The following is a 25,820-nucleotide window of genomic DNA, read 5'->3' as shown; positions in this document are numbered from 1 at the left end:
CTTTGCAAGTAGACAAAAATGAAGTACATACAACTGAATCACTATCAATATCCAATATTTATATTACAGTTTTTATGGGCTACTCATGCCCGTGCGCTTTTTTGTGGTGGCTTTAATCTTCATCAATCATTACAGTTAAACAGTCAAGCATTTAAACTTTAATTATTTATGTGTCTCATTCCACATAACCTTATAATTTTAATTCCTGTTCGAGTTAAAAGCTCTTACCACAACCCGTCCTCTAAACAAAGACCTAAAGTCCAGTCCATGCACCCGCCAAATCCCCTATTTTAAGAAGGAAAAAAAAAAAGTTTACACACGACTCACAACGTATGGAACAAGTGCTTTGCTGACGACTTTTGTTCGAATTACAACACTAAATGCTTCACCCACGTAATACAAATAATTGCCAACGAACCTAAACACCTAAGCTAACCAGTGCCTAAATATGCACAATATGCTAATACTGTATATAATATTAATTTATATTTGGGAAAAGTTCTGTTTTGAATGAATAATGTTAAAATTGATGAATGCATCTTTGGGGTCAACCTCTGGATAGAATAGACTTTGAGAACAGGTTGCTTACCAAGCTTACAATATATGCAAAAATACTTGACAAACCTGTAGATTTGAATTTCCACAATCAACAAAGATCACATTTCTTGGTTTTTCCTCTGTGGGAAGGTCCTGCTTGTAATACCATATGCAAGGGCAGTGGCTGTGGTTTCATTCAAAAGGCGCAATACATTTAACCCTGCAGTAACAGCAGCATCCAACATCGCACGTCGCTCAGCATCAGTAAAATAACAAGGAACCTGTAAACAAAATTACGTATAAACAACTAGATATTTAGTAATGTATCTGTGCTTCATTTTGAAAAAATTATAATAAAAATATTGCTGATAACAACATGTTTTGGACCATAAGATGTCAATACACATGTCTATGTACAAAACATTCTTATATTATAAAAAGTAAAAGAAATAACATATGCATGAAACTTCCGAGTGGTTAGCCAAACACAGTAACGAGACATGAAAAATTCTTTGGAGGACGATGTGGATTGAACCAGCATTCTAGGTACCGCAGACACTGATTTCCTTGCTTATTTGAGGGAAGCATTTAATGGAGAACACCATTACCCAAACCAGTGTATGCCGATTTTTGTAAAATGTGGATTAGCTACTAGCTCTGTGCCCCCAGACTCCCAGTGGCTCTGGGTAAATCCCAGGCCTAAATATAAATAAACTTAATCATATGGTCTATGGGATAAGGCACGCATCTGGGGGTATCCTAGGACACTGGATCAATCACTATCCTTTGCCAAAAATTTCCATGTTAAATAAACCTAGTATTCCCCAAATATTACATAAACAAAGAAATCATGCACAATTCTTCTGACATGAAAACCCAAGATTCAAAATGAACTATGTCCCAAATCCAAATAAACAATTTACAGTTCTATAGCAAATGACATTAAAACCAATTTAGGGCACTTACCCCGATTACTACATCATTGACCTTAATACCAAGTGCTTGTTCAGCTGTGTGTTTCAGCTTGCTGAAGAGCATTGCTGTTATTTGGATAGGGGTGAATATTTGTTCTTCATTTAGATATTGCACCACAATACCAACATTTCTGTCAGGAAGCTCAACTACTCTAAAAGATGCAGACGATACCTCAGCCTGCACTTTAGGGTCTCTGGAAAAAAAATTAATTATTGAAGCTTTGATACTAGCTTTCAAGAATATGGATAAAAATTTACAGTACAGTATAAGCTTTTTTAATCTAAAGAGTGCTGTAATGACTAGTCAAGTATCTAGACTTAGAACTTAAAGTCTAGATACAGCATAAAACTTTAACATTCACTGGTGAAATGTGCTTGTGAAGATTTGTTTGCTCTGATACATTAGTGAGAGCCAAGCCTCTTTATTTTTTTCCATATAAATTCTTGCACAAGGCATTTAATTAGATCTGCTAGAATTAATCACACTCCAACAAAAACATACATGTTGGTTTACAAACATACTAATTTAGTAAAATAAAAATTTGGTAGAACCAAAAATTATAGTAAGTACAAAGACCCTATATCTAAGTTGGTGATTCCCAATCTTTTTTGTTTAGAGGAACCCTTGAAATATTATGTAAAATCTTTGCAAACCCCTACCCAGCTAACATTAGGTTTGGGGTAAATTACAAAATATACATGTAAAGCACAGTTTAATTAATAAATAACTTGTGAATACAATTTTTACAAGAGTATTTATTACCCATTTCTATTTACTGTTAATAAAAAATCAAACATTTTCATTAAATTTGGCTTACTGGTTACAAGTACTGCTTTATATATTTCACCAATTGAAAATAAGAAGTTTCAACATAACATTGATTCTAATTGTCTCCTAATTTAATGTGAAACTCAGGATTGTTTTTTAAAACTATATTTACTCATTTACAAAAAAGGTGACAAGATATACTTTTTTCACAAGCTCTTGCAAATCCTCACAAACCCCCAGACATACGCTTGCCTAAACTTTTTGGGAATCGATGGATTCTGATGAAAGGTTAAGATTCCATGTGATATCACCAAATTCCTCATTCAATTGCTGTGGGCTACCTATCTACCTAGTGGAGGTTCCAAGAATCAACGTCTACGAGGCCTGATCTCTGATCAGGCCTCCTTGTTGGTCGTCTGGTCAGCCAGGCTGTTGGATGAGACTGCTAGCAGCCTGGTTGATCAGATGTCCTTCAGGGATGTTTACCTGAGTTCTTTTGAATACCGTGAGAGGCCGGCCAGTTATGCCCCTTATGTGTAGTGGGAGGATTGAAAAGTCTTGGGCCCCTTGATGTTGATAGAGCTCTCTATCAGCGTACCTGAACCCATTAAACCTCTGCATTTCAATAGGGATATTTTGCAAATCCTGTCATGCCTACTGGCAGGATGTCATGTTATTTCTGTGCAGATTCAGAACAAGTCCCTCTAATATTTTCCACTAGTAAATTATCATGTATCTCTCACCTGTGCTTTAGAGAATACAAATTTAGAACTTAATATGTTCACTTAATTTAGATGTTCTATAAAGTGGATTCTGGCAGTAAAGGATCTTTGCACGCTCTCAAGGTCAGCAATTTCCTCGGCCAAGAATGGTGTTAGTGTGCAACAATATTCCACCCTAGAGAGCATTTTAAAAAGTAGCCTTGGTATGGCATCCCTTGTTTGAAAGGTTCTTGTTATCCAACCTGTCATTTTCCTTGCATTCATGACAGCTAATTTATTGTGTTCTTTGAAGGCAAGGTCTTCCGACATGATTACTCTTAGATCCTTCACATTGCTTTTTGTTCTTGTGTGATTTGACTACTTTTTATGGATGGTTTGTTTTTATATTTTGTTTTTTCCATAGTGTAGGAGCTGGAACTCATCTTTGTTAATCATATTATCTGTGGACTATTGAAAGACTCAACATCAGATTGGAGGTTTGCTGTGCTCAGCTACATGTTTGATAATGTTCAGTGATGTGTCAGGTTTGTCTTCCCAATGATATTTCCTCTTGTTCTGGAATCTGCAAGCCTGCAAGGGATACCCCTTGTCCATGCACAAGGGGTATCCAAGCCAGATGCAATTTAAGTGCAATTCTGTTCTATTTTCCCCCATTCACCATAACATGTGGTTCAAAGATGACTGAACTCTTGTACCTGCCCAAAGATGCTAATGTTAAAACTGTTGGATTATGGTCACTAAATCTTCTCCAATGCTCTAACCCTATGAATCTTTGCTCGACTCTGTGGTATGTAAATGTCTACATGTCTCCTCCTAGTTCGAGTATTGCAGCTACGTTCAGCCACCCCCCCCCCCCCCCGCCCTCTCCCCTTTGTGGAACCTGCAGCTTGGGTAACAGCTTCTTCCCTGTATCAACCTACTCTGGCTTTGTACCCTGGAGAGGCCACTACAGACCGACATCCAGAGCACAACTCTATAGTCTCTCAAGACTGATGGAAACCTACTACTACTAGGAGAAAATGCAGCAAAATTTATGAATAAGTAATTATCAAAAGAAGGCATCAAGCCAGGGAGAATATGTAGCACCATAGCAAAATTTATGATATAATGGCCACAAGGAGAGTAACAAAAATTATTCCATCAAACAATTTCAAGGCCTATAATTCCAACCTATCCTATTGATACTGAGAAATGAGCACAAGTTAAAAGAAAATAAATAATAATAATAACCTGCCTACCAGGGAGAATACGCAGGACAACTGAAATTGGAATGTTACCTGATAACCAAGCACAGATATTGAGATCAAAGACTGGTGCAGATATATCCTCATAATATCACCTAGAAACAATGGTGAACCTATAAACTGACTACTATAAACTATGACTACTACATTCTCAAAATATCAAAGAGAACTTCCATCTTACCTATACTGCCGTCCCAAAAGTCTTTTGAAGCTATGAATTGTATTTTTCATGTTAGTTGTCATCTGGTTCTTTGCAGCCACACCCAATACACGATTTTTCTCTCCAAAAGCAACACATGACCTGAAAAATTTACAAAGGTTAATTCATGAGTAGCAGTAGAAACTATTCAGTGGTGCAAGACATAATTTAACAGGAAATCTTAATAATAATAAATAATAAGACTAGCTGAAATATTCCAATCAATAAAATTTCTTCTTCTTCTTGATAGTAGGTGCAGTTTGCATGAAGGGTTTGTCCTCCCGATGACTGCACCAGTTCAGATGTTGGTAGAGGCGTTTATGTTGAAGATGATAAGAGTTTCAAAAGTGCTTGTTGCGTTGTGCTGTAGACAGAGGAGCGGCGACTAAAACAGAGGTGGGTGTTAGAGGGAGACTTGCCGCACCGTAGGGCGGTGTGTTGTGTTTATGGCGTCAGCTGATCCTTGGTGTTGCGACGAGGCAGTTGTTTTCTGTGTTTAGCTGTTGGTGGCGCCAGGTATAAATGTGGCGCGGGTCAGATGTGACCCAATTTGTTGGTCGATTGGAGATATTTAGCCAGTGCTTTGACTATTTGGTATTTTTCTTGTAACGAGTGGTCACCGCCTCCTAATATATGCTCGATGGTAAAGGGTATTTTAAGTGAGATAAGTTCTTGTTTGAAATTTACTCTGGCACTATAGTGTCGGAAGCAATGTAGGAGATAGTGTTCGATTGTTTCAGGCACCTGACAGTGGATGCAGAGTTCGTTGATGTCTGTTCTGTACTTAGAGCTGTGTGCTGCTAGGAGGTGTGTCCCAGCCTTAATCTGGTCATCGCTATATCAATTTCTCTGCTTTTATATCTGACATGTTTCCAAGTTTCCCATTTCTTTTTAATGGACCCATAGTACAAAGGTGAGCATGACGTTTTCCATTTCGTCGCAAAATCTTGGGTGATGGTATTTTTGAAGGCTCCTTTACGTGCAACATGGGGAATTGGATGACGGGTAATGTGAGGTGTGTTGTGCATTGCTTTGGCTAGTTGATCTACTAGTTCATTATGGAGAATACCACAATGCGCTGGGACCCATTGGATAGAGGTATCATAACCGTTCAATCGATGTTCATGAAGAAGTTGAAGACATGGGTAAACAAACTCCTTGCACGTTTTTGAAGAGCACGTAATTGCTTGAATCGCACTCTTGGAGTCACTGCAGATTGTATATGTCCCGACTGGTAATGTGATTATTTGGAGAGCTTGATATAAGGCATATAATTCAGCTGTGAAAACAGATAGTTGGTTTGGTAACCGCCATCCCTGCTTGAGATGGTATTCCGGTATCCATACAGCGCTAGTGACCGAGGGTACGTTGTTCTTGATGATGCGAGATCCATCTGTATAAATCGCTGTGGTATTTGGGTAGCAATTTTTCATTGTTGAGAGAAAGACTGAGGCTATGGCTGAGTTTGGTGCAGACTTTGGAATGTAATTTAAAAGGTACTTACTGTATTGGCATAGTTAAGCCATGAAAGTTGAAGATCTGTACAGCTTCTTTATGAATGATATCCAAAACCGACACTAACCAAAAAGCACAGCAGACTTTAAAAGAAAAACCAAAAACTTGCCCATGCACTCGGCTCCGGATCCAGACTCCTGGAATTACTGTACATACTGTATTTTCCAGTGTAAAAGATGCACCCTCGCATAGGACACACCCCTATTTTACAAGGATAGTTTGTGGAAAAAACTTAGTATTTTTCCTTCATATATTTATTGAGACATTTTAAAGTGAATTTTGTACCCAACTCTTACCTCCTCTAAGATCAGCTGTACAGTATAGTGGTTTATAAACTGGGCAAGTGATACACTGGATGTGAAACGTGTATTTCTGGATGTGATGTTTAGTGTAGCCGTATCAGGCCACCAGGGCGGCACACCATCACATCGCTCTTGTTTTGTTCTCGTTCATTCATTGCAAATGGCTGACAGGTCGATGAAAGTTTAACATTCCTTTCAAATTTCTAGCATTTTTCATTTAGATAATGAATAAATGTTTCTTAAAGGTAATGCTGTCTTTAAATAATGTATGACATCAGGTGTAGGTTATGTATGCTTGGTAAGGTGGCGAGATGATGCAAGCTTCCTTCATAACTGTCGACGTTTATCGTAAATTTTTCATACATTTGTGATACTGATAATAAATATTGAAAACAAGCAGAATTATTTCCAACGATTTTTGTGCCTAGCAAACTTACCCAGTAGGCTCGCCCAGCTCCCTGGCCTATGGCTCTCGGTCTCACATCCGTAATATGGCCTGCATTAGATGCAGGGCAATTTTTTTTATACATTTAAAAATAACAAAAATAAAACTCGTCATACACCGACAAATACAGTACGCATTTACTGTAATAATAAACGTAAAGAACCAGTCGTATAGAGAAAAACCTTTAATTCAGGCGAGATACCTCAAGTACTTAAATCAGCAGATACAATACATCCACTACACTAGGTAAAGAAGAGCATTTGATTAAAACTATAGACCAGTAGCACTAACATTACAAATAATGTTAAAGTTTAGTGATTGGTAGTCAAATCTCCAGTTTTAAGGAGAATTTCACAATCCAGATCAATATGGATTTAGAGCTGGAAGCTTCTGCCTTTCACAATTATTTGGAACATACCTGGAGAGGGTTCTGGGAGTTGTTCTACTCCCCGAGCCCAGCCTAAGGCCAAGCTCGACTTGTGATAACTTGATCCAACAGTCTGTTGCTTTGAGTAGTCCGCAGGTCCACATATCTGCTACAGCCTGGTTAGGCTGGCATTTCTTGCAAGAACTTATTTAAGTGCCTCTTGAATACATTCGCTTTTGTTCCAGCAACATTTCTAATGCTTACTGGGAGGGTGTTGAACAGCTGTGGACCTCTGAATGTTAAGTGTTCTCTGATTGTGCCTATGGCACCTCTACTCTTCACTGGTTCTATTCTGCATTTCCTTCCACATCTTTCGTTCTACTGTTATTCTACTGTGCAAATGCCCCTACTTACGAATTTTTCGAGTTATGACTCCAATTTCATCAGAAAATTTTACTACTTACGACCTTTGCCTCAACTTGCGACTTTGCCGATACACATATGGGTCGACCGAGCACATGGTGCGCTTCAGCTTACCAGAGTTTCACCTAGTGACAACTGCGATTGAATTCTTTATAAAGAATTTCATTGTTTTTCTGTTTTTGGTTTTTGAACAGTAATCATATATCATGCCATGGGTCCCAAGAAAGTCAGTGGTAAGGTTCAACCTAAGAAATTAGTTGTGAGTAGAGGATGCTCCAGATGTCCCTTCCTCAATGTGGAGGGAACCACATTCAAAGAGCCCATCACGGGAAACATTTCATATCTAGGGCAGGACTGTGCTCCGATTGGTGGATGGCGGCTGTGCGCAACCTTCCTGCGCAGGCCTGGAGGGCCAAGAGGGGGAGATGAACCGCACTTGACCCCAGCAGGGTCAGGGTCTTGTGTCCCCCTGCAGGGGGACACAAGTTCATCCGGCACCCACTAGAATTTGGGATACTTATTTACTGGCTGACTGACGAGGCTTTGCCACCCTATATCCTACCTCCCATGAGAAGCCTAGAATTGCTTCACCTACCTTTCCTCTAAGAATACAGCTAAAGGTGAACTATTATACTTAATATTACAGCACACCATTACCACACCACGTGGTTGGCCGACCTACCCTATAGACGACCTCCTCCACATGAAGAAAATGTGCGAAATATAGGAAGAACCTGCAAAGTTTTGTTGAAAAAACTCACCCAGATAAAGCTGTAGCAGGCTGTTTCACTGACCTTTTGAATGACAATGTGATGCCTCACTACAGACAAGTGTTAAAATGTAGTGAAAAACAAGTGTCTTCAGACAGATTCTTAAGACAAGCAAGCAGTGAGCCACAACCAGGTCCTAGTGGTATGCCTGCAAAACTAGTACCCCAGAAAAGTCATCACTACCTGATGTTATAATAGAAGGGGACCTCCCCTTCTAAACACTAACATCTCTCCTCCTCCTCCTCCTCCTCCCTGTCTTCCATACACCAACAAGTCATGAATAAAGGTAAGCTATAACTTGTGCATACTATAGTACAAAATGTGTGTACTGTATTATGTATGAAATGTATTTTGAAGTTAACATTTTGGGGAGCATGGAACAGATTAATTCAATTTACATTATTTCTTAGGGGAAAATTTGTTTCGAGTTACGACCCGTCTCTGGGAACATTAAATGCGTAAATAAAGGTACAATTGGGGGCCTGACAGCTGAGAGGACAGCGCTTCGGATTCGTAGTCCTGAGATTCCGGGTTCAATCCCGGAAGGCAGAAACAAATGGGCAGAGATTCTTTCACCCTGATGCGCCTGTTCACCTAACAGTAAATAGGTACCTGTGAGTTAGACAGCTGCTACAGGCTGCTTCCTGGGGATATGTAACAAAAAGGAGGCCTGGTCGAGGACCAGGCCACAGGGATGCTAAGCCCCAAAATCATCTCAAAATAAACTCGAGATAGATAACTACTGTATCTTCCATGGATATATTTAATTCCTTTCTCGAGTCATTTCCAAAGTACATTTGAGAGCTTTGAGAGGGGTCCCAATAATTTAGATGTTTTATTGTTTCTATGCGTGCCGTTTATGTTCTGTTTCCTCTAATTTAGAGATCTCTCTCCTGCTCTGAAAGGGGAAATGAGTACCGAGCAATACTCAAGACGGGACAGCACCAGTGATTTAAATAGTATTACCATTGCTGTGGGGGTCTCTGGATTTGAATGGTCTCATAATCCTGCATACTCATATATTTTAATATACATACACACAGGCTTCCTGTCCCCAACAAAATTAATTCTGGAGTAGAACTCGCAGACAACGACCTAATGTTTAGGGAGCATAACCAAGTAAATATTGCATCAGCCAAAAAAATGATAGGATGGATTATGAGAACTTTCAAATCCAGGGATCCCATCACAATGGTTGTACTCTTCAAATCACTTGTGTTGTCCCGTCTTGAGTACTTGAGGTTATCTTGAGATGATTTCGGGGCTTTAGTGTCCCCGCGGCCTGGTCCTCGACCAGGCCTCCACCCCCAGGAAGCAGCCTGTGACAGCTAACACCCAGGTACCTATTTTACTGCTAGGTAACAGGGGCATTGGGTGAAAGAAACCTGCCCATTGTTTCTCGCCGGCACCCAGGATTGAACCCGGGACCACAGGATCACAAGTCCAGCGTGCTGTCCGCTCTGCTCAGTTCCCAGTTCTCAGTACTGCGTTTCCCCCTTCAGAGCAGGAGAGATTGCTGAAATAGAGGGAATACAGAGAACATATACGGCACGCATAGACGCGATAAAGCACCTAAATTATTGGGATCGTCTCAAAGCTCTCCAAATGTACTCGCTAGAAAGAGAGATATACCAAATAATATACACATGGAAAATACTGGAGGGCCAGGTCCCAAATCTACAAAGTAAAATATCAACGTACTGGAGTGAACGATATGGAAGAAAATGCAGAATAGAACCAGTGAAGAACAGAGGTGCCATAGGCACAATCAGAGAACACTGTATAAACATCAGAGGTCCGCGGCTGTTCAAGTCCTCCCAGCGACTATAAGAAATATTGCCGGAACAACCGTGGACATCTTCAAGAGAAATTGTTTTCTTCAAGGAGTGCCGGACCAACCGGGCTGTGGTGGGTATGTGGGCCTGCGGGCCGCTCCAAGCAACAGCCTGGTGGACCAAACTCTCACAAGTCAAGCCTGGCCTCGGGCCGGGCTTGGGGAGTAGAACAACTCCCAGAACCCCATCAACCAGGTATATGTGGGCCTGCGGGCCGCTCCAAGCAACAGCCTGGTGGACCAAACTCTCACAAGGTCAAGCCTGGCCTCGGGCCGGGCTTGGGGAGTAGAACAACTCCCAGAACCCCATCAACCAGGTATATGTGGGCCTGCGGGCCGCTCCAAGCAACAGCCTGGTGGACCAAACTCTCACAAGGTCAAGCCTGGCCTCGGGCCGGGCTCGGGGAGTAGAACTCCCAGAACCCCATCAACCAGGTGTCAAGCAGGTATGACTCCCACTAAGTAAACGTCAAACCTAGTTTATTAAACTTTTCTAACAGCCACAACTTAGATATTTACAAGACATATCGAGAAGCTCGACAACTGTAGCTCCACAACATTAGACAAGTACAAAGATTGTAAACAAGTGTGTAAATAAGGGAAAGTGTCTCCCGTGACATGTGGGGCTGGGACGAGTTTCCATCTTGTAGTGTCCTTATGTCTACACGCCGCCACACAGCCGTGCTTGGTATCACACTAGGGGTCCAGTAGAGGGCTATGATTCACTCGCAATACTTCCTACTTCACACATTTTTCCCAGTGGTTAAAGTGGAGGAGGTAGTTTAGCACGAGTGGTAAATAATGCCGTCTATATCTCAAGTTAACCCTTATAACACCCGCTACAGTAAACACAACACCACCACTCTACTAGTTGCGTCACTGGCTACATTATGACTTACATCTCAAGTACATCAGCGACATACTTACGGTGTAGTGCGTAAGCTATAATCATTGGCGATAGTTTCAATACCGCCCTGTCTGGCCACAGCGATGTAACACCCGTCGTTTCCGAAATCAATGCCGATGACGGACATTTTCACGGGGATCTGAGTGTGCAACTATCACAATATTGAGGCTGAGGGAGCGTACGGAGGGACTGGGGGGGCTGCGAGAGGACTGAATTAGCAAGGCCTCTGGGCTGACTGCTACACCTCCAAGCTAGCACAACCACTGCCCATGACACACTGACGAAAATTCTAGAGCACGAGGCCGGTCAGGCTCGCGCGCTAGCCGCTCGCTCGCCATGGAACAAGTAACTAAATCTCCAGAGAACTCTATATTGACTTCCACCAGACATTAAAGCCACAATCTAATCAAATATTTTCATTATTTAACATAATAAGCAATACTAAATAAACGTACATATTTGCTCAATATATAAAAAATACATATACTTATAAATCTGTGTATAAAATCTAAAAAATTATATTAGCTACACATTTCTAATTGCTTATTAACAAAAGAATACATTGGAATATATTATATAGTTGATTTATAAATATATATAAACGCACATATTTGCAAAGTCAATCGTTGGAGGTATATATTAAATTGGGAGCGAACTGTATACGGGAACTCCCGCTCGGGTGCAAGGAAGGTTGTGCATGAGTCAAGTAGAAAAAAAGAGTGTGTGGAGATGAGAAAGTTCATGGCCAGAGCTCTACTATGGTGCATATATGGTGACAACTGGGAAAAGGGCCTGCAGGTGACAGGTGTAGGAAGGGATTACAGGTGACAGTTGGATGAAGGGTACTGCAGATGACAGCTGGTGTATGGAGGACTGCAGGTGACAGATGTAGGAAGGGATTACAGCTAGGTGACAGCTGGAGGAAGGGGACTGCAAGTGACAGCTGGAGGAAGGGACTGTAGGTGACAACTGCAGGAAGGGATTACAGGTGACAGCTGGAGGAAGGGATTACAGGTGACAACTGCAGGAAGGGATTACAGGTGACAGCTGGAGGAAGGGATTACAGGTGACAACTGCAGGAGGGGATTACAGGTGACAACTGCAGGAGGGGATTACAGGTGACAGTTAAAGAAAGGGATTACACGTGACAGCTGGAGGAAGGGACTACCACTGAGGGTGACAGCTGGAGGAAGGGGACTACCACTGAGGGTGACAGCTGGAGGAAGGGGACTACCACTGGGGGTGACAGCTGGAGGAAGGGACTACCACTGGGGGTGACAGCTGGAGGAAGGGGACTACCACTGGGGGGTGACAGCTGGAGGAAGGGGACTACCACTGAGGGTGACAGCTGGAGGAAGGGGACTACCACTGGGGGGTGACAGCTGGAGGAAGGGGACTACCACTGAGGGTGACAGCTGGAGGAAGGGGACTACCACTGAGGGTGACAGCTGGAGGAAGGGGACTACCACTGAGGGTGACAGCTGGAGGAAGGGGACTACCACTGGGGGTGACAGCTGGAGGAAGGGGACTACCACTGAGGGTGACAGCTGGAGGAAGGGGACTACCACTGAGGGTGACAGCTGGAGGAAGGGACTACCACTGAGGGTGACAGCTGGAGGTGGAAGGGTTTATGGTGAAGGATAATAATAACTTTCCGTCGCCTGTGTTGTTGTTTAGCTCACTGTATACCACTTACGTGGCCACTGTTTTATGTTGTGTTTTATCAGTGGGTTACAGTGTGACCATCACATGTACACTTTCACCTGTCCTCGTATGGGTAGATTACTTAGTGATCTGTTACACTAGTTACTACCACAACTACCGAGTTAATAACATGCCATTACAGCACATTGACGAGGAAAAAACCTTGGAGTCAAACTCCACCTCTCACCTCCACAGCAGGTAGGGGCCGCAGTTGTAAAAGCTAACCAAATACTGGGGACAATCAAGCGTACCTTCGATTTCAAGGAAAAGAAGGCAGTGATTCAATTGTATATATCACTGGTAAATATATTATTACTGAGCATTTGTTTTACTGTATCCAAGCATGGAGACCTCATCTTCAGGATGATATAGTTGCCCTGGAGAAAGTGCAACACCGAGCAATAAAACTCATTCCAGAGCTAAGGTAACTCACGTATCAGGAACGGTTGAAGGCCACAGGGCTAACAGCACTACAAACCAGGCATGGTAGAGCGGATCTTATTGAAACTTTTAAAATAATGAACAAATTAGAGGACGTTGATCCGGAAAATTTCTTCAAAAGGTCAGGTGTAACACAAACAAGGAGCAACGGTTTCAAGCTCAACAAGCCACACTGCAGGACTGAGAACAGGAGAGGCTGTCTCACCCACAGGGTTATTAACCCATGGAACCGCCTACCCGCCGAAGCCGTTCATGCCAAAACTCTGTTGGGTTTTAAAGTATAGAAGGAAAATATCATCAAGGCAAATAGGGGGACCTTTGACAAGCCGCCGGCTTCCTGTCCTCGTCGAGGCCACTAGTGATAGTTGGTTTAAGGTAAACACTACATATATAGTGCACAATGGGTTATTATTATTATTATTAAGAATTCAAATATGCAGAGAGTTAGTGGTGAAGTACTAACTGGCTTCCACTGTATATAGCTGACAGGAAGCCGTCGGCTTGTCAAAGGTCCCTCACATTGTTTCTGAAGATATTTTCCATGTTCAATCAAACAATGAAGTAATGTCTTAGTGTTTACAGCTTCGGCAAGTAGGCGGTTCCATTAACTTACAACTCTATGGATGAAAACCATCTATTTTATGTCCTACAGTGTGCCTGTGTTGAGCTTGAAGCAGTTCCCCTTGTATGTGTTACAGTTGACCTTTTAAAGAAGTGGTCTGGATAAAGAAGTGGTCTGGATAAAGAAGTGGTCTGGATAAAGAAGTGGTCTGGATAAAGAAGTGGTCTGGACAAAGAAGTGGTCTGGATAAAGAAGTGGTCTGGATAAAGACGTGGTCTGGATAAAGAAGTGGTCTGGATAAAGAAGTGGTCTGGATAAAGACGTGGTCTGGATAAAGAAGTGGTCTGGACAAAGAAGTGGTCTGGATAAAGAAGTGGTCTGGACAAAGAAGTGGTCTGGACAAAGAAGTGGTCTGAACAAAGAAGGGGTCTGGATAAAGAAGGGGTCTGGATAAAGAAGGGGTCTGGATAAAGAAGTGGTCTGGATAAAGAAGTGGTCTGGACAAAGAAGTGGTCTGAACAAAGAAGTGGTCTGAACAAAGAAGGGGTCTGGATAAAGAAGGGGTCTGGATAAAGAAGTGGTCTGGATAAAGAAGTGGTCTGGATAAAGAAGTGGTCTGGATAAAGAAGTGGTCTGGACAAAGAAGTGGTCTGGATAAAGAAGTGGTCTGGATAAAGAAGTGGTCTGGATAAAGAAGTGGTCTGGATAAAGAAGTGGTCTGGATAAAGAAGTGGTCTGGACAAAGAAGTGGTCTGGATAAAGAAGTGGTCTGGATAAAGAAGTGGTCTGGATAAAGAAGTGGTCTGGATAAAGAAGTGGTCTGGACAAAGAAGTGGTCTGGATAAAGAAGTGGTCTGGATAAAGAAGTGGTCTGGATAAAGAAGTGGTCTGGATAAAGAAGTGGTCTGGATAAAGAAGTGGTCTGGATAAAGAAGTGGTCTGGATAAAGAAGGGGTCTGGATAAAGAAGTGGTCTGGACAAAGAAGTGGTCTGGATAAAGAAGTGGTCTGGATAAAGAAGTGGTCTGGATAAAGAAGTGGTCTGGATAAAGAAGTGGTCTGGATAAAGAAGTGGTCTGGATAAAGAAGGGGTCTGGACAAAGAAGTGGTCTGGATAAAGAAGTGGTCTGGACAAAGAAGGGGTCTGGATAAAAGAAGTGGTCTGGACAAAGAAGTGGTCTGGATAAAGAAGTGGTCTGGACAAAGAAGGGGTCTGGATAAAAGAAGTGGTCTGGATAAAGAAGTGGTGTGGATAAAGAAGTGGTCTGGATTAATATTCTCATGCCGTGCCTGGCATGAGAAGTGACTCATTTATGATATGAGTTTCTCGCTGTGTTAAACTTTCTCCAAAGCCGATTTGTCTTTTTGAAAGGTGAGGCTTGAAAGGTGAGGCTTGAAAGGTGAGGCTTGAAAGGTGAGGCTTGAAAGGTGAGGCTTGAAAGGTGAGGCTTGAAAGGAGGTCTGCTACAGCAACCGTGATGAGGCGCACCAGAGACTATAGTACGTTGAATATCCACTTTCTTTTCCTTGAAGTCGAAGCTTTGACTTCCTAAGATTTTTTACTGCAGCATCAACTTGTTGTGCAACTTTTAATGACTGGGTCCATCCACTTGGACCCATCGGTACTGTGGAGAGTTTCTTGCAGGTCTGTATTCGATCTCTGTAACAACCAAGGAATTCCCCTTATCATTCTTTCAAAATGATTCTCTCTCATCTTCCCCTTATTTATCCTCCCTCCTCTTCCTTCTCTTTCCCGTTCGTAGCTTCTCAGTTACAACAGGATGGAGAACTATATATTTGCTGGACATGGGTCAACTTATCTTGTATTCGAGAGGCCTAATTCCCCTCCATCAGGGGCGATCAGAAAAGCCATTAGCTGGCCTCCTCCAACCTCCAGATCTGGCCTTCCCTACCTCCAGGCCTGGCCTTCCCTACCTCCAGGCCTGGCCTCCCCTACCTCCAGGCCTGGCCTCCCCTACCTCCAGGCCTGGCCTTCCCTACCTCCAGGCCTGGCCTCCCCTACCTCCAGGCCTGGCCTCCCCTACCTCCAGGCCTGGCCTTCCTTACCTCCAGGCCTGGCCTCCTCTGGCCCGCTGGAGGGACCTCCTTGGAGACCTTTCCTTCAGCAGGTTGGTCAAGACCCAATGGCTGACGGGTTGACAAATTATTTACAAGGACTATAGTACCTTCTCCAGCCTGGGCCTGTCATCTTGAGAGGTGACACTCCAGGTACTAGTACCTTAGGTCCTTAGGTACTAGGTGTTCCATTAGGACCCCGGCCACGCCCACCAGGTAGGCCTAGGTTCTGTGACTGGCCCTTGGGACGTCGAAGGCGTGGTTAGGGGGCCATTGAGGGCGGAGGTTCAGAGTAAGGTCAAATGAGTGCCAGCAGACACTCATACATCCCATCGCCTGACACACCAGACACTCATACATAAGGGAGTATAAGGAGTAAGGAAAAAGGGAGTATAAGGGACCATAAGGGATAAGGGAGTACTTAAGCAACAGGAAACAGCGAGTAACGGTGAGGGGGGGAGACATCAGAGTGGCGAGATGTCACCAGCGGAGTCCCACAGGGCTCAGTACTTGGACCCATCCTGTTTCTAATATATGTAAACGATCTTCCAGAGGGTATAGACTCGTTCCTCTCAATGTTTGCTGATGATGCAAAAATTATGAGAAGAATCAAGACGGATGAAGATAGACAGAGACTACAGGATGACCTGGACAAACTGGAGGAATGGTCTAGATAACGGCTGCTAGGGAGCCGGTCGGCCGAGCAGACAGCACACTGGACTTGTGATCCTGTGGTACTGGGTTCGATCCCAGGCGCTGGCGAGAAACAATGGGCAGAGTTTCTTTCACCCTATGCCCCTGTTACCTAGCAGTAAAATAGGTACCTGGGTGTTAGTCAGCTGTCACGGGCTGCTTCCTGGGGGTGGAGGCCTGGTCGAGGATCGGGCCGCGGGGACACTAAAGCCCCGAAATCATCTCAAGATAACCTCAAGATAAAGTTCAACTCAGAAAAGTGTAAGGTAATGAAATTAGGCGAAGGGAGCAGGAGGCTGAACACAAGGTACCATCTGGGAGGTGAAATCCTGTAAGAGTCAAATAGAGTGAAAGATCTGGAGGTTGATATCACACCGAACCTGTCCCCAGAGGCCCACATCAAAAGAATATCATCAGCGGCATATGCTAGACTGGCCAACATAAGAACTGCCTTTAGAAACTTGTGTAAGGAATCGTTCAGGACCCTGTATACCACTTATGTAAGACCAATCCTGGAGTATGCAGCTCCAGCCTGGAGTCCATACCTAGTTAAACACAATTGACAGGGTGGACAAAAACAAACTCTTCAGCACGGGTGGGACACGAACAAGGGGACACAGGTGGAAACTTAGTACCCAGATGAGCCACAGAGACGTTAGAAAGAATTTTTTCAGTGTCAGAGTAGTTAATAAATGGAATGCACTAGGAAGTGATGTGGTGGAGGCTGACTCCATACACAGTTTCAAATGTAGATATGATAGAGCCCAGTAGGCTCAGGAATCTGTACACCAGTTGATTGACAGTTGAGAGGCGGGACCAAAGAGCCGAAGCTCAACCCCCGCAAGCACAATTAGGTGAGTACATCCCTCCGCCTGACACCAGCTGACTTTGACTCGTACATGTTATATAAAATAACGTACATCCTGGAGGTGGTGACTCTGTCTTTAGTCCTTGCGTATCAAGTGACGTCTTCCGTCTCATCTACGCCTACAGCAAGAGTAATAACACCCTGTGATTAATAACCCCTGTGATCAATAGCATCCTGTGATCAATAGCATCCTGTGATCAATAGCATCCTGTGATCAATAGCATCCTGTGATCAATAGCTTCCTGTGATCAATAGCATCCTGTGATCAATAACCCCTGAGATCATCATTATTATGTGACGGAGGCAGGAGGCGTGGCGACTGGAGCACTACCACGCTCCACACCTCTATATAAGGGGCAGCCATGGCGGGTTCTTGAGCCCTGGCCGCCCTCACTCACGCCCACACCCGCCAGGACAGACGAGGCACTCCCTAGCAGCCTAGCTCACGCCCGTACGACGTCAAGGGAGGCCAGGCACGCCCTAGCAGCCTAGCTCACGCCCACACCCGCCAGGGCAGACGAGGCACTCCCTAGCAGCCTAGTTCACGCCCACACCCGCCAGGGGAGGCCAGGCACGCCCTAGCAGCCTAGCTCACGCCCACACGACGCCAAGGGAGGCCAGGCACGCCCTAGCAGCCTAGCTCACGCCCACACCCGCCAGGGGAGGCCAGGCACGCCCTAGCAGCCTAGCTCACGCCCACACGACGCCAAGGGAGGCCAGGCACGCCCTAGCAGCCTAGCTCACGCCCACACCCGCCAGGGGAGGCCAGGCACGCCCTAGCAGCCTAGCTCACGCCCACACCCACCAGGGCAGGCCAGGCACGCCCTAGCAGTCTAGCTCACACCCACACCCGCCAGGGGAGGCCAGGCACGCCCTAGCAGCCTAGCTCACGCCCACACCCGCCAGGGGAGGCCAGGCACGCCCACACCCGCCAGGGGAGGCCAGGCACGCCCACACCCACCAGGGCAGGCCAGGCACGCCCTAGCAGTCTAGCTCACACCCACACCCGCCAGGGGAGGCCAGGCACGCCCTAGCAGCCTAGCTCACGCCCACACCCACCAGGGCAGGCCAGGCACGCCCTAGCAGCCTAGCTCACGCCCACACCCACCAGGGCAGGCCAGGCACGCCCTAGCAGTCTAGCTCACACCCACACCCGCCAGGGGAGGCCAGGCACGCCCTAGCAGCCTAGCTCACGCCCACACCCGCCAGGGGAGGCCAGGCACGCCCTAGCAGCCTAGCTCACGCCCACACCCGCCAGGGGAGGCCAGGCACGCCCACACCCGCCAGGGGAGGCCAGGCACGCCCACACCCACCAGGGCAGGCCAGGCACGCCCTAGCAGTCTAGCTCACACCCACACCCGCCAGGGGAGGCCAGGCACGCCCTAGCAGCCTAGCTCACGCCCATACCCGCCAGGGGAGGCCAGGCACGCCCACACCCGCCAGGGGAGGCCAGGCACGCCCTAGCAGCCTAGCTCACGCCCACACCCGCCAGGGGAGGCCAGGCACGCCCTAGCAGCCTAGCTCACGCCCACACCCGCCAGAGCAGGCCAGACACGCCCTAGCAGCCTAGCTCACGCCCACACCCGCCAGGGGAGGCCAGGCACGCCCTAGCAGCCTAGCTCACGCCCACACTCCGTGCTCCTGGTCTCTGGCTCCGGCCACAATGTGGACGCTTTAGTCTCAGCTGTCCCGTAGTCCGCCCATTGTGTAGGTCACGGAGGTGTAGGTCACATAATGTGTCTCACGCCCAGCCGGTGGGCATCCCGGGGTACACAGGTGAAGAGGTACACAGGTGAGGAGGTACACAGGTGAGGAGAGGTACACAGGTGAAGGGGTACACAGGAAGTGTACGTCTTCAAAAGCGTACCAACCTTAGACAATGGAAGCCTAGCATCTGTGGGATGAAATATCTAGAGCATCTAGGTCACACAGTGTCTGTTATAGGTGACTTTAAGTTTTGTGGAATAAACTGGTTTAACAAAACAGGGAATACTGAAGCAGATTTTGTTAGAATTAGTTGATGATTGCTTTCTAAAGCAATAGTTGCCTATTTAACACTTTAAGGAGCCAACGCGGGTAATATTTTGGATTTAGAGATTTAATATTTTTAATAATAATTTTAATTCATTGAGTTGGGGGACAGGCAGCCAGTTGATACATATAGTACAAGTTAGGATTATATTGAGGATTAATAAATCTTCAAGTTTATAAAACTGTTGGCATTCTTTCTAAGATCAGATATTATGTACCTCGCCCTGCCCTGGTGACGCTCCATTACTCCCTCATCTATCCTTATCTTAACTATGGTATTTGTGCTTGGGGTTCTACTACCCAAAATCATTTACGTCCTCTAATTACTCAACACAAAGCTGCTATTAGGACAATATCCAACTCTGGCCTCAGACAGCACTCGGTACCCTTACTTAAATCTTTGAATACGTTAGATATTAAGTCACTGCACATCCTCTCATGTGTACTCTATATATTTAAAACTCCGAACTGTAATGTCAATCCTGACCTTAAAAGCTTCCTAGAAGGTTGCAACAGAACCCATGGGCACCACACCAGAAAGCACCACCTATTGGATATTTCAAGAGTGCGCCTTAACCAAACCTCACCATTTGGTCACCACTTGGTCCGGGAGACATCTCCCGTCACGCAGGGTGCAGTTGCGCCTCCACAGATCTCCAGTATCATCTTTTGATACTGGTAATGACTCGAAAGGGCCACCACTTACGGGCTATTCATGCCCGTGCCACCTCTTGGGTGGCTTAATCTTCATCAATCATCAATCACCAAACTAGAAATGCTCTACAAATCAAGAGAAACCCAAACGTGGAATGACCTTCCCAATCATGACAAAGGCTGTACCTCTCTCAACCAGTTGAGGAGAAAAACTAAGTACTACCTAATTAACTCCATGTAATCTACCTGACCCCTTAAATGTCAAGCCATGTCTTGCTGTTTTCTAACAATACTGTTTGTTGAAAAACTTGTCTAACAGCTGATTTCTGCCATGTCTCCCCCCCCCCCCCGCCCTTTTTATATTTTTCAAGTCAATTTATGCTTTGATCTCAATTAGTATTAAGTTTTAATCAAAGTGTTTTTTCTTCACACCTTGCCCGAAACGCTGTGCGTATTAGTGGCATTAGGTATTATGTGTACTAGCGCTTATCTAAAAATCCAACATTAAGTTTGTAACTCATCTTGTATGTACTTTTACCTGAATAAACATTTGATTTGATTTGAATTTGATTTGATTTAATTTTATCTCCACAACCTCCCGCCCTATTAATAAGCTCCCACAGCTTGTAAAGTGCCCCGATGGCGCGCGTCTCAAATAGCCTCTGACAACCAAGTCCAGCTCCTGGCCTGCACGTGTGGCTTAGCCTCTAGGCCCGGCGGAACTTCTATTAACAGGAGAAGGGGCGAAAGCGAGCCTCTGGCGCCTTAAAACCAATTGCTTCGGGCAGATAGAACTCGTCAGCCTGGGAAGGCAGCTCATTTAGGGGAAGGAAAATCTCGAATTCAAATTTTCACTGTCATGCGGCTTAACCCGCTCTTGGGAAAGACTTCGGGAGTCACCCTAGAGGAAAAATCCGAAGTCAGAGTCCCTAAGACGGTTTGCAGCTGTTTACAGCTACATTCCGGCAACTCCTGCGACGACACTGGTGCCAAGCGTATCTGCGCCTGCCCTTCCCTTGGATCACATCGGTGGCGTGGAGAGGGTGGATCTGCTGCATGGGTAACAGCCGGTTCTCCATAACTACTGTCCAGCCCTGTGCCCTGGAGAGGAAACTCCAGGCTCAACACGGGAAGTGACAGTTACCGGTGATAAGCCTACCACTCAATTGGCGTAGAGTGAGGCGCCAGGGGTTGCTTTCGTCGGTGGGAGAAATCATTCGATTTCATCGGACAGCTACCACCCGCCTCAAGCTGGACAGCCCCCAGCCAATAAGGTGCTGTCCCGCCACGGTCCGCATGCTCCACTGGGTGTGTGGGGCTTAAGCCACAATCCAACAAGCGGATCGTCAACCCATTCACCAGGCAAAAGAAAACAAACACAGAGCCACCCAGCTCTCAAACTGGGCACATGGAATGTAAGGACCATGACACCGAGTCTCTGGGAAGATCTACTGGAAGTGAACGACGCCCGCAAGACAGCTGTGATCAACAATGAACTACGCAGTCTCCAGATGGACATAGTCGCCCTGCAGGAGACACGTCTGCCCGCAACCGGCAGCATACAGGAGAAGGACTTTACCTTCTTCTGGCAGGGCAAACCACCAGAAGAGGTAAGGGAGCATGGCGTTGGCTTTGCCATCAGGAACTGGTTGTTAGGGTCCATAGTACTGCCCACGGAGGGGTCTGCAAGGATCATCACTCTTCAGCTTCATACAGCAGTAGGAATGGTCAGCCTCATGAATGCCTATGCACCAACACTGACCTCTACCGAAGCGAAGGACAAGTTCTATGATGACCTCGGCCTAACTCTCAGAGACATGCCTCAACAAGAGCCAGTCTTCCTCCTGGGAGACTTTAATGCAAGAGTTGGTTCTGATCACAGCTCTTGGCCTTCCTGCCTGGGCCAGTTTGGATTTGGGAAGATGAATGAGAGTGGGCAGCGCCTCCTGGAGTTCTGCTGCCGTCATGATCTCTGCATCACCAATTCCTTCTTCGACACCAAGTCCCAGCACAAAGTTTCCTGGAGACACCCCAGATCTAAACATTGGCACCAACTCGACCTGGTGCTTACGGGGCGTAGCGGTCTGAGAAGCGTCAAACTGACCCGCAGCTTCCAGAGCGCAGATTGTGACACCGACCACTCTCTTGTAGTTTGAAAAATAAAGTTCCAACTCCAGAAAATCCACAGAGCAAATTCAAATTCAGGACGCAATGTCAAACTGACTGCACATCAAGGCACAAGTCTAAATGGCATGTGTGGTGAGTACACTTCTTTACGGCTAGAACCTTGGACCCTGCGCTCTCGCCAGAAGAGACGGCTCAACACCTTCCGTTAGAAGGTGTTGAGCCGCTCTCTGTGTTAGATAATGTTCCAGTGGTCTGTTGTGGCTGTAACTGTGCACTGTGTTAGATAATGTTCCGGTGGTCTGTCGGGCATTTCTCCACAGTGTTGACATTTCCTCTCATCTTCCGGAACCTGTAAGCCTATTTCCCATGCACATGGGTATCCAAGCCTGATGTGATATAAGTGTACTTCTATTGTTCTACTGCTCCCTTTCATCAAACTAAGTGGTTCGTAGTTGGTTGAATTCTTATACCAACCGGCAGATCCTGATGTTGCAACTGCTGTGTTGTGGTCACTGTACATCTTCTGCATTGCTCTGTTTTAGGGGATATTGATCCAGACAACTTCTTCAAAAGGTCAGATGTAACGCGAACTAAAAGCAACGGTTTTAAACTCAACCAGCAAAATTAATGTAAGACAGAAAACAGGAGATGTTTTTTTCACCCATAATAATTTATAAGGGTGTAAACTCATGGAACCGCCTACCCACGGAAGTCTCAAATGCCAAAGCACTGATGGCTTTGGAAATCCATCTACACAATGCTGGAACCTTCGATAAGCTTTTAGCTTCCTGTCCTCGTCGAGGCCACTAGAGATATAGTGGCCCCTCAGGTAAACTCAGGTAACTTTAGCTCTACTCTATCTGTCGATAGATCGATTAATTTCAACTTAATTTAGATAAGTATAATCGATGAGGTAATTAGAAATGTGCTATAATCTAATCTACGTAGCCTAACTTTCCATATGTAAAGGGATAATCGATTGACGCCGTAATTTCTAGTAAAGTGCAGGTAACAGCTAGAAATATACAGTATGTGCAAGCATGCTTCATGCGGCAATCATGGGCACACGTGCTTCTGCAGCTAGATTTAATATGAACAGTTTGAGTCGCTTGCAACTTATCATACCAAGGAGGCAATGCATTGTTGATACTTCTTGTTATAACGTTTTTATTCATTAAAGAGATGATATCAAAAGTGACAGACTCATGATCTAAATATATTTGTAATATTAAAATATTAAATATAATCAAACTTTTACTCGTTTTCCGTTAAGGTATGCATTATCTACTATTTTAAGATATTAAGGGTCACAAGTGGCTTGTTTATTTAAGAATAACATTTGTACTTCTCTACCTTTTTTATCCGGACATTTTGTAACTGTATCTGCAACGTCGTGGAAGAACCTTTATAGAGAACTTCCTTCATTAGTTCCTTGCTCCCATGCACATGAAACGAGTCTCCCAAAATTCGCTCATCGACCAATGAGAATTCCAGTCATTGGCAGAATATACCAGAAAGGCTCCGCGACAACCAATCAACGTAAAGAAATTTGAATGTAACCATCAATATGATTGGCCGAACTTGACGGCCACAGCAAATGGTATTCTTAGATTCATAGCAAGTGGGAGATATGAAAACATAAACATGCCTCAGTATGACGATATGGATGAACAAATTTGAAAATAACATGCAACAGGTTAACAAGAATGAGCAAAAAGAACGAGATTGGAGGTTCAATCGAGGTAGAGTAAAGTTGGAGTTGATAGGTGTAACTGTAGCTAGACTGAGGAGGTAAGGAACTGTGTAAGCTTGTAAGGAAACTTTCAATTAGACTAGTGACTGAGGATCTACAAGATGCTAAATATGCTCTTTTTATGACTTAAAGGGCGAGATTTGGTTAATTAAGTTACATGATCATTGTTTGTTGTTTTTAACACGGATATTTTTTGTATTTGATGTTGAGAATTGACTTGGGCCTGGCATTGTTCTGGATAGATCGTTCTGGCTTGTTGTTAGAGTTGTATGTGAATACTGTAGATATATTCCGTGTATTGTATCTTTGAAAAGTGGACCAGATTATAGAATTTTGAAGCACCTTTCCAGTAATCTATAATTACAAGCTTAAGCACAACTGTTCTATTTAGGTACAGGCCTCTTAAGTATGGCCCAAATGACATGTTGGTCTACTAGCAATAGACCTTGTCAGTAGTGGCATCACCTTACTGGCAATCTTCCTGTTATGCTTTATTTTTGCTTAAATACATTGTTACATAACTTTCAATTATGTTACATTATATCTGAATATAGTAGTAGATCCACCAGCACACTACCCCATGGACGTGTTTCTAAATTATGCAGTGTTCCAATGACTGAGTAGGGTACAGAAGCAGTCAAAAGTTATGTCATTCTACATTATCACTGCTGTTTGTTGTTGTTTTAGATTCAGCTACAGGGAACAAAAAGTTGCAAGTAGCACGGGCTATGGTGAGCCCGTAGTGGACTCACCTGGCACAGCAGTGGAGCTGTAACTCGCTATCACCACTCGCTATAAACAAACCTAACCTAACCTAAAGTAAAATATCAATTTTTGTTTTATACATTATTTATGTGAGGTGTGTGATGTCACTGTGACGTTATCGGCTTGCCTCTGGGGGGATAATTTTGGATACTACTTCATAAGACTATAGTTTAGGCAAGAGTTCTCTAGGCTCACATATACTTTTCTGTCATTTATATACTGTATAGCACAAAGAAATTCTTTATAAAAAATATACAAAATCTATATACATATGAAGTGTCTTCGTGACTCGTGCGCCATCACATATGTACAATTATCTGCTATTGATTTCTGACATCTTTTACACTTTACTCAACACAAAGAATACTGCACATTTAGATACAGGCTCTTATTAAGATCTTGGATCCTTTGGGGTCCCGATAGTACAGTCGGGGTTCCTTCTCAACGTACAGTTGAGAATTCCTGGTTCATATCCCGGGTGGGACAGAAAAGGTTAGGCACATTTCCTTTCACCTAATGGGTCTGTTCACCTAGCAGTAAGTAGGTACTCAGGAGTTAGTTAGCTTGTTGTTGGGTTGCATCCTGGGCGGGGTCCGTAATTCGACCTGGGGGGGTGGGGGGAAAGGAGCTCGATATAAGCCTACCGTGTATGAATACACTGTGGCTTCCTGTCCCCCAGTGACGATGAATTAAGATGCTGTGCTATTTGTTAGGTGTGATATCATGACCAAAGTTAGGCATCAGGTGTTGTGCAAGATCTCATGTTATGCATTATCAGCTAAATTAGCTTCAACATGTCTTGGTTTCTGGGTCGTGACTTCTAATTTCATATATTTTTTGTAGCTCAAATATGTAGGGAGGTAATAAAAATCATGCTGGTATTTAGTATGGGAAGAACACTTGCTTCAAATTGCTTTAATTTAAAAACAATGGCTATTTAATATGATATTGTCAGTAGCTTAGCACAAATATCTTAAGCAGATCAATAAACCTGAGGAATATTTAATAAGCACAATATAGCAATAGCCAATTCATAGACATTCATTCATTATAAATTTCACAAAGTTTACAAAATAGTCCACTGAATGGAGCTTTATAACATTTGCTAAATATTTGTATGAGAAAATTATCTGATTTAA

General features: G+C 44.4%; 2 protein-coding genes across 2 annotated transcripts in view; one reads left to right on the top strand and one right to left on the bottom strand.

The window, feature by feature from the left end:
* Hsp110 (heat shock protein 70Cb) overlaps positions 1-11,322 on the bottom strand; it is a 39,854-nt gene extending 28,532 nt beyond the window's left edge. Inside the window, 5 exon segments of the mRNA XM_045767695.2 lie at positions 625-698; positions 701-818; positions 1,504-1,705; positions 4,428-4,547; positions 11,029-11,322. Of these exon segments, the coding sequence (XP_045623651.2) occupies positions 625-698; positions 701-818; positions 1,504-1,705; positions 4,428-4,547; positions 11,029-11,135 (621 nt within the window). The 5' untranslated portion in view covers positions 11,136-11,322.
* A 12,427-nt stretch (positions 11,323-23,749) lies between these two features.
* LOC123773765 (serine/threonine-protein kinase PLK4) overlaps positions 23,750-25,820 on the top strand; it is a 42,496-nt gene continuing 40,425 nt past the window's right edge. Inside the window, exon 1 of the mRNA XM_045767694.2 lies at positions 23,750-23,905. Coding sequence (XP_045623650.1) covers positions 23,870-23,905 — 36 coding nt within the window. The 5' untranslated portion in view covers positions 23,750-23,869. The remainder of the gene's footprint in view (positions 23,906-25,820) is intronic.

Source organism: Procambarus clarkii, chromosome 72, assembly GCF_040958095.1.
Source record: "Procambarus clarkii isolate CNS0578487 chromosome 72, FALCON_Pclarkii_2.0, whole genome shotgun sequence".
Taxonomy (NCBI): domain Eukaryota; kingdom Metazoa; phylum Arthropoda; class Malacostraca; order Decapoda; family Cambaridae; genus Procambarus; species Procambarus clarkii.
This window is presented reverse-complemented; position numbering and strand designations above follow the sequence as displayed.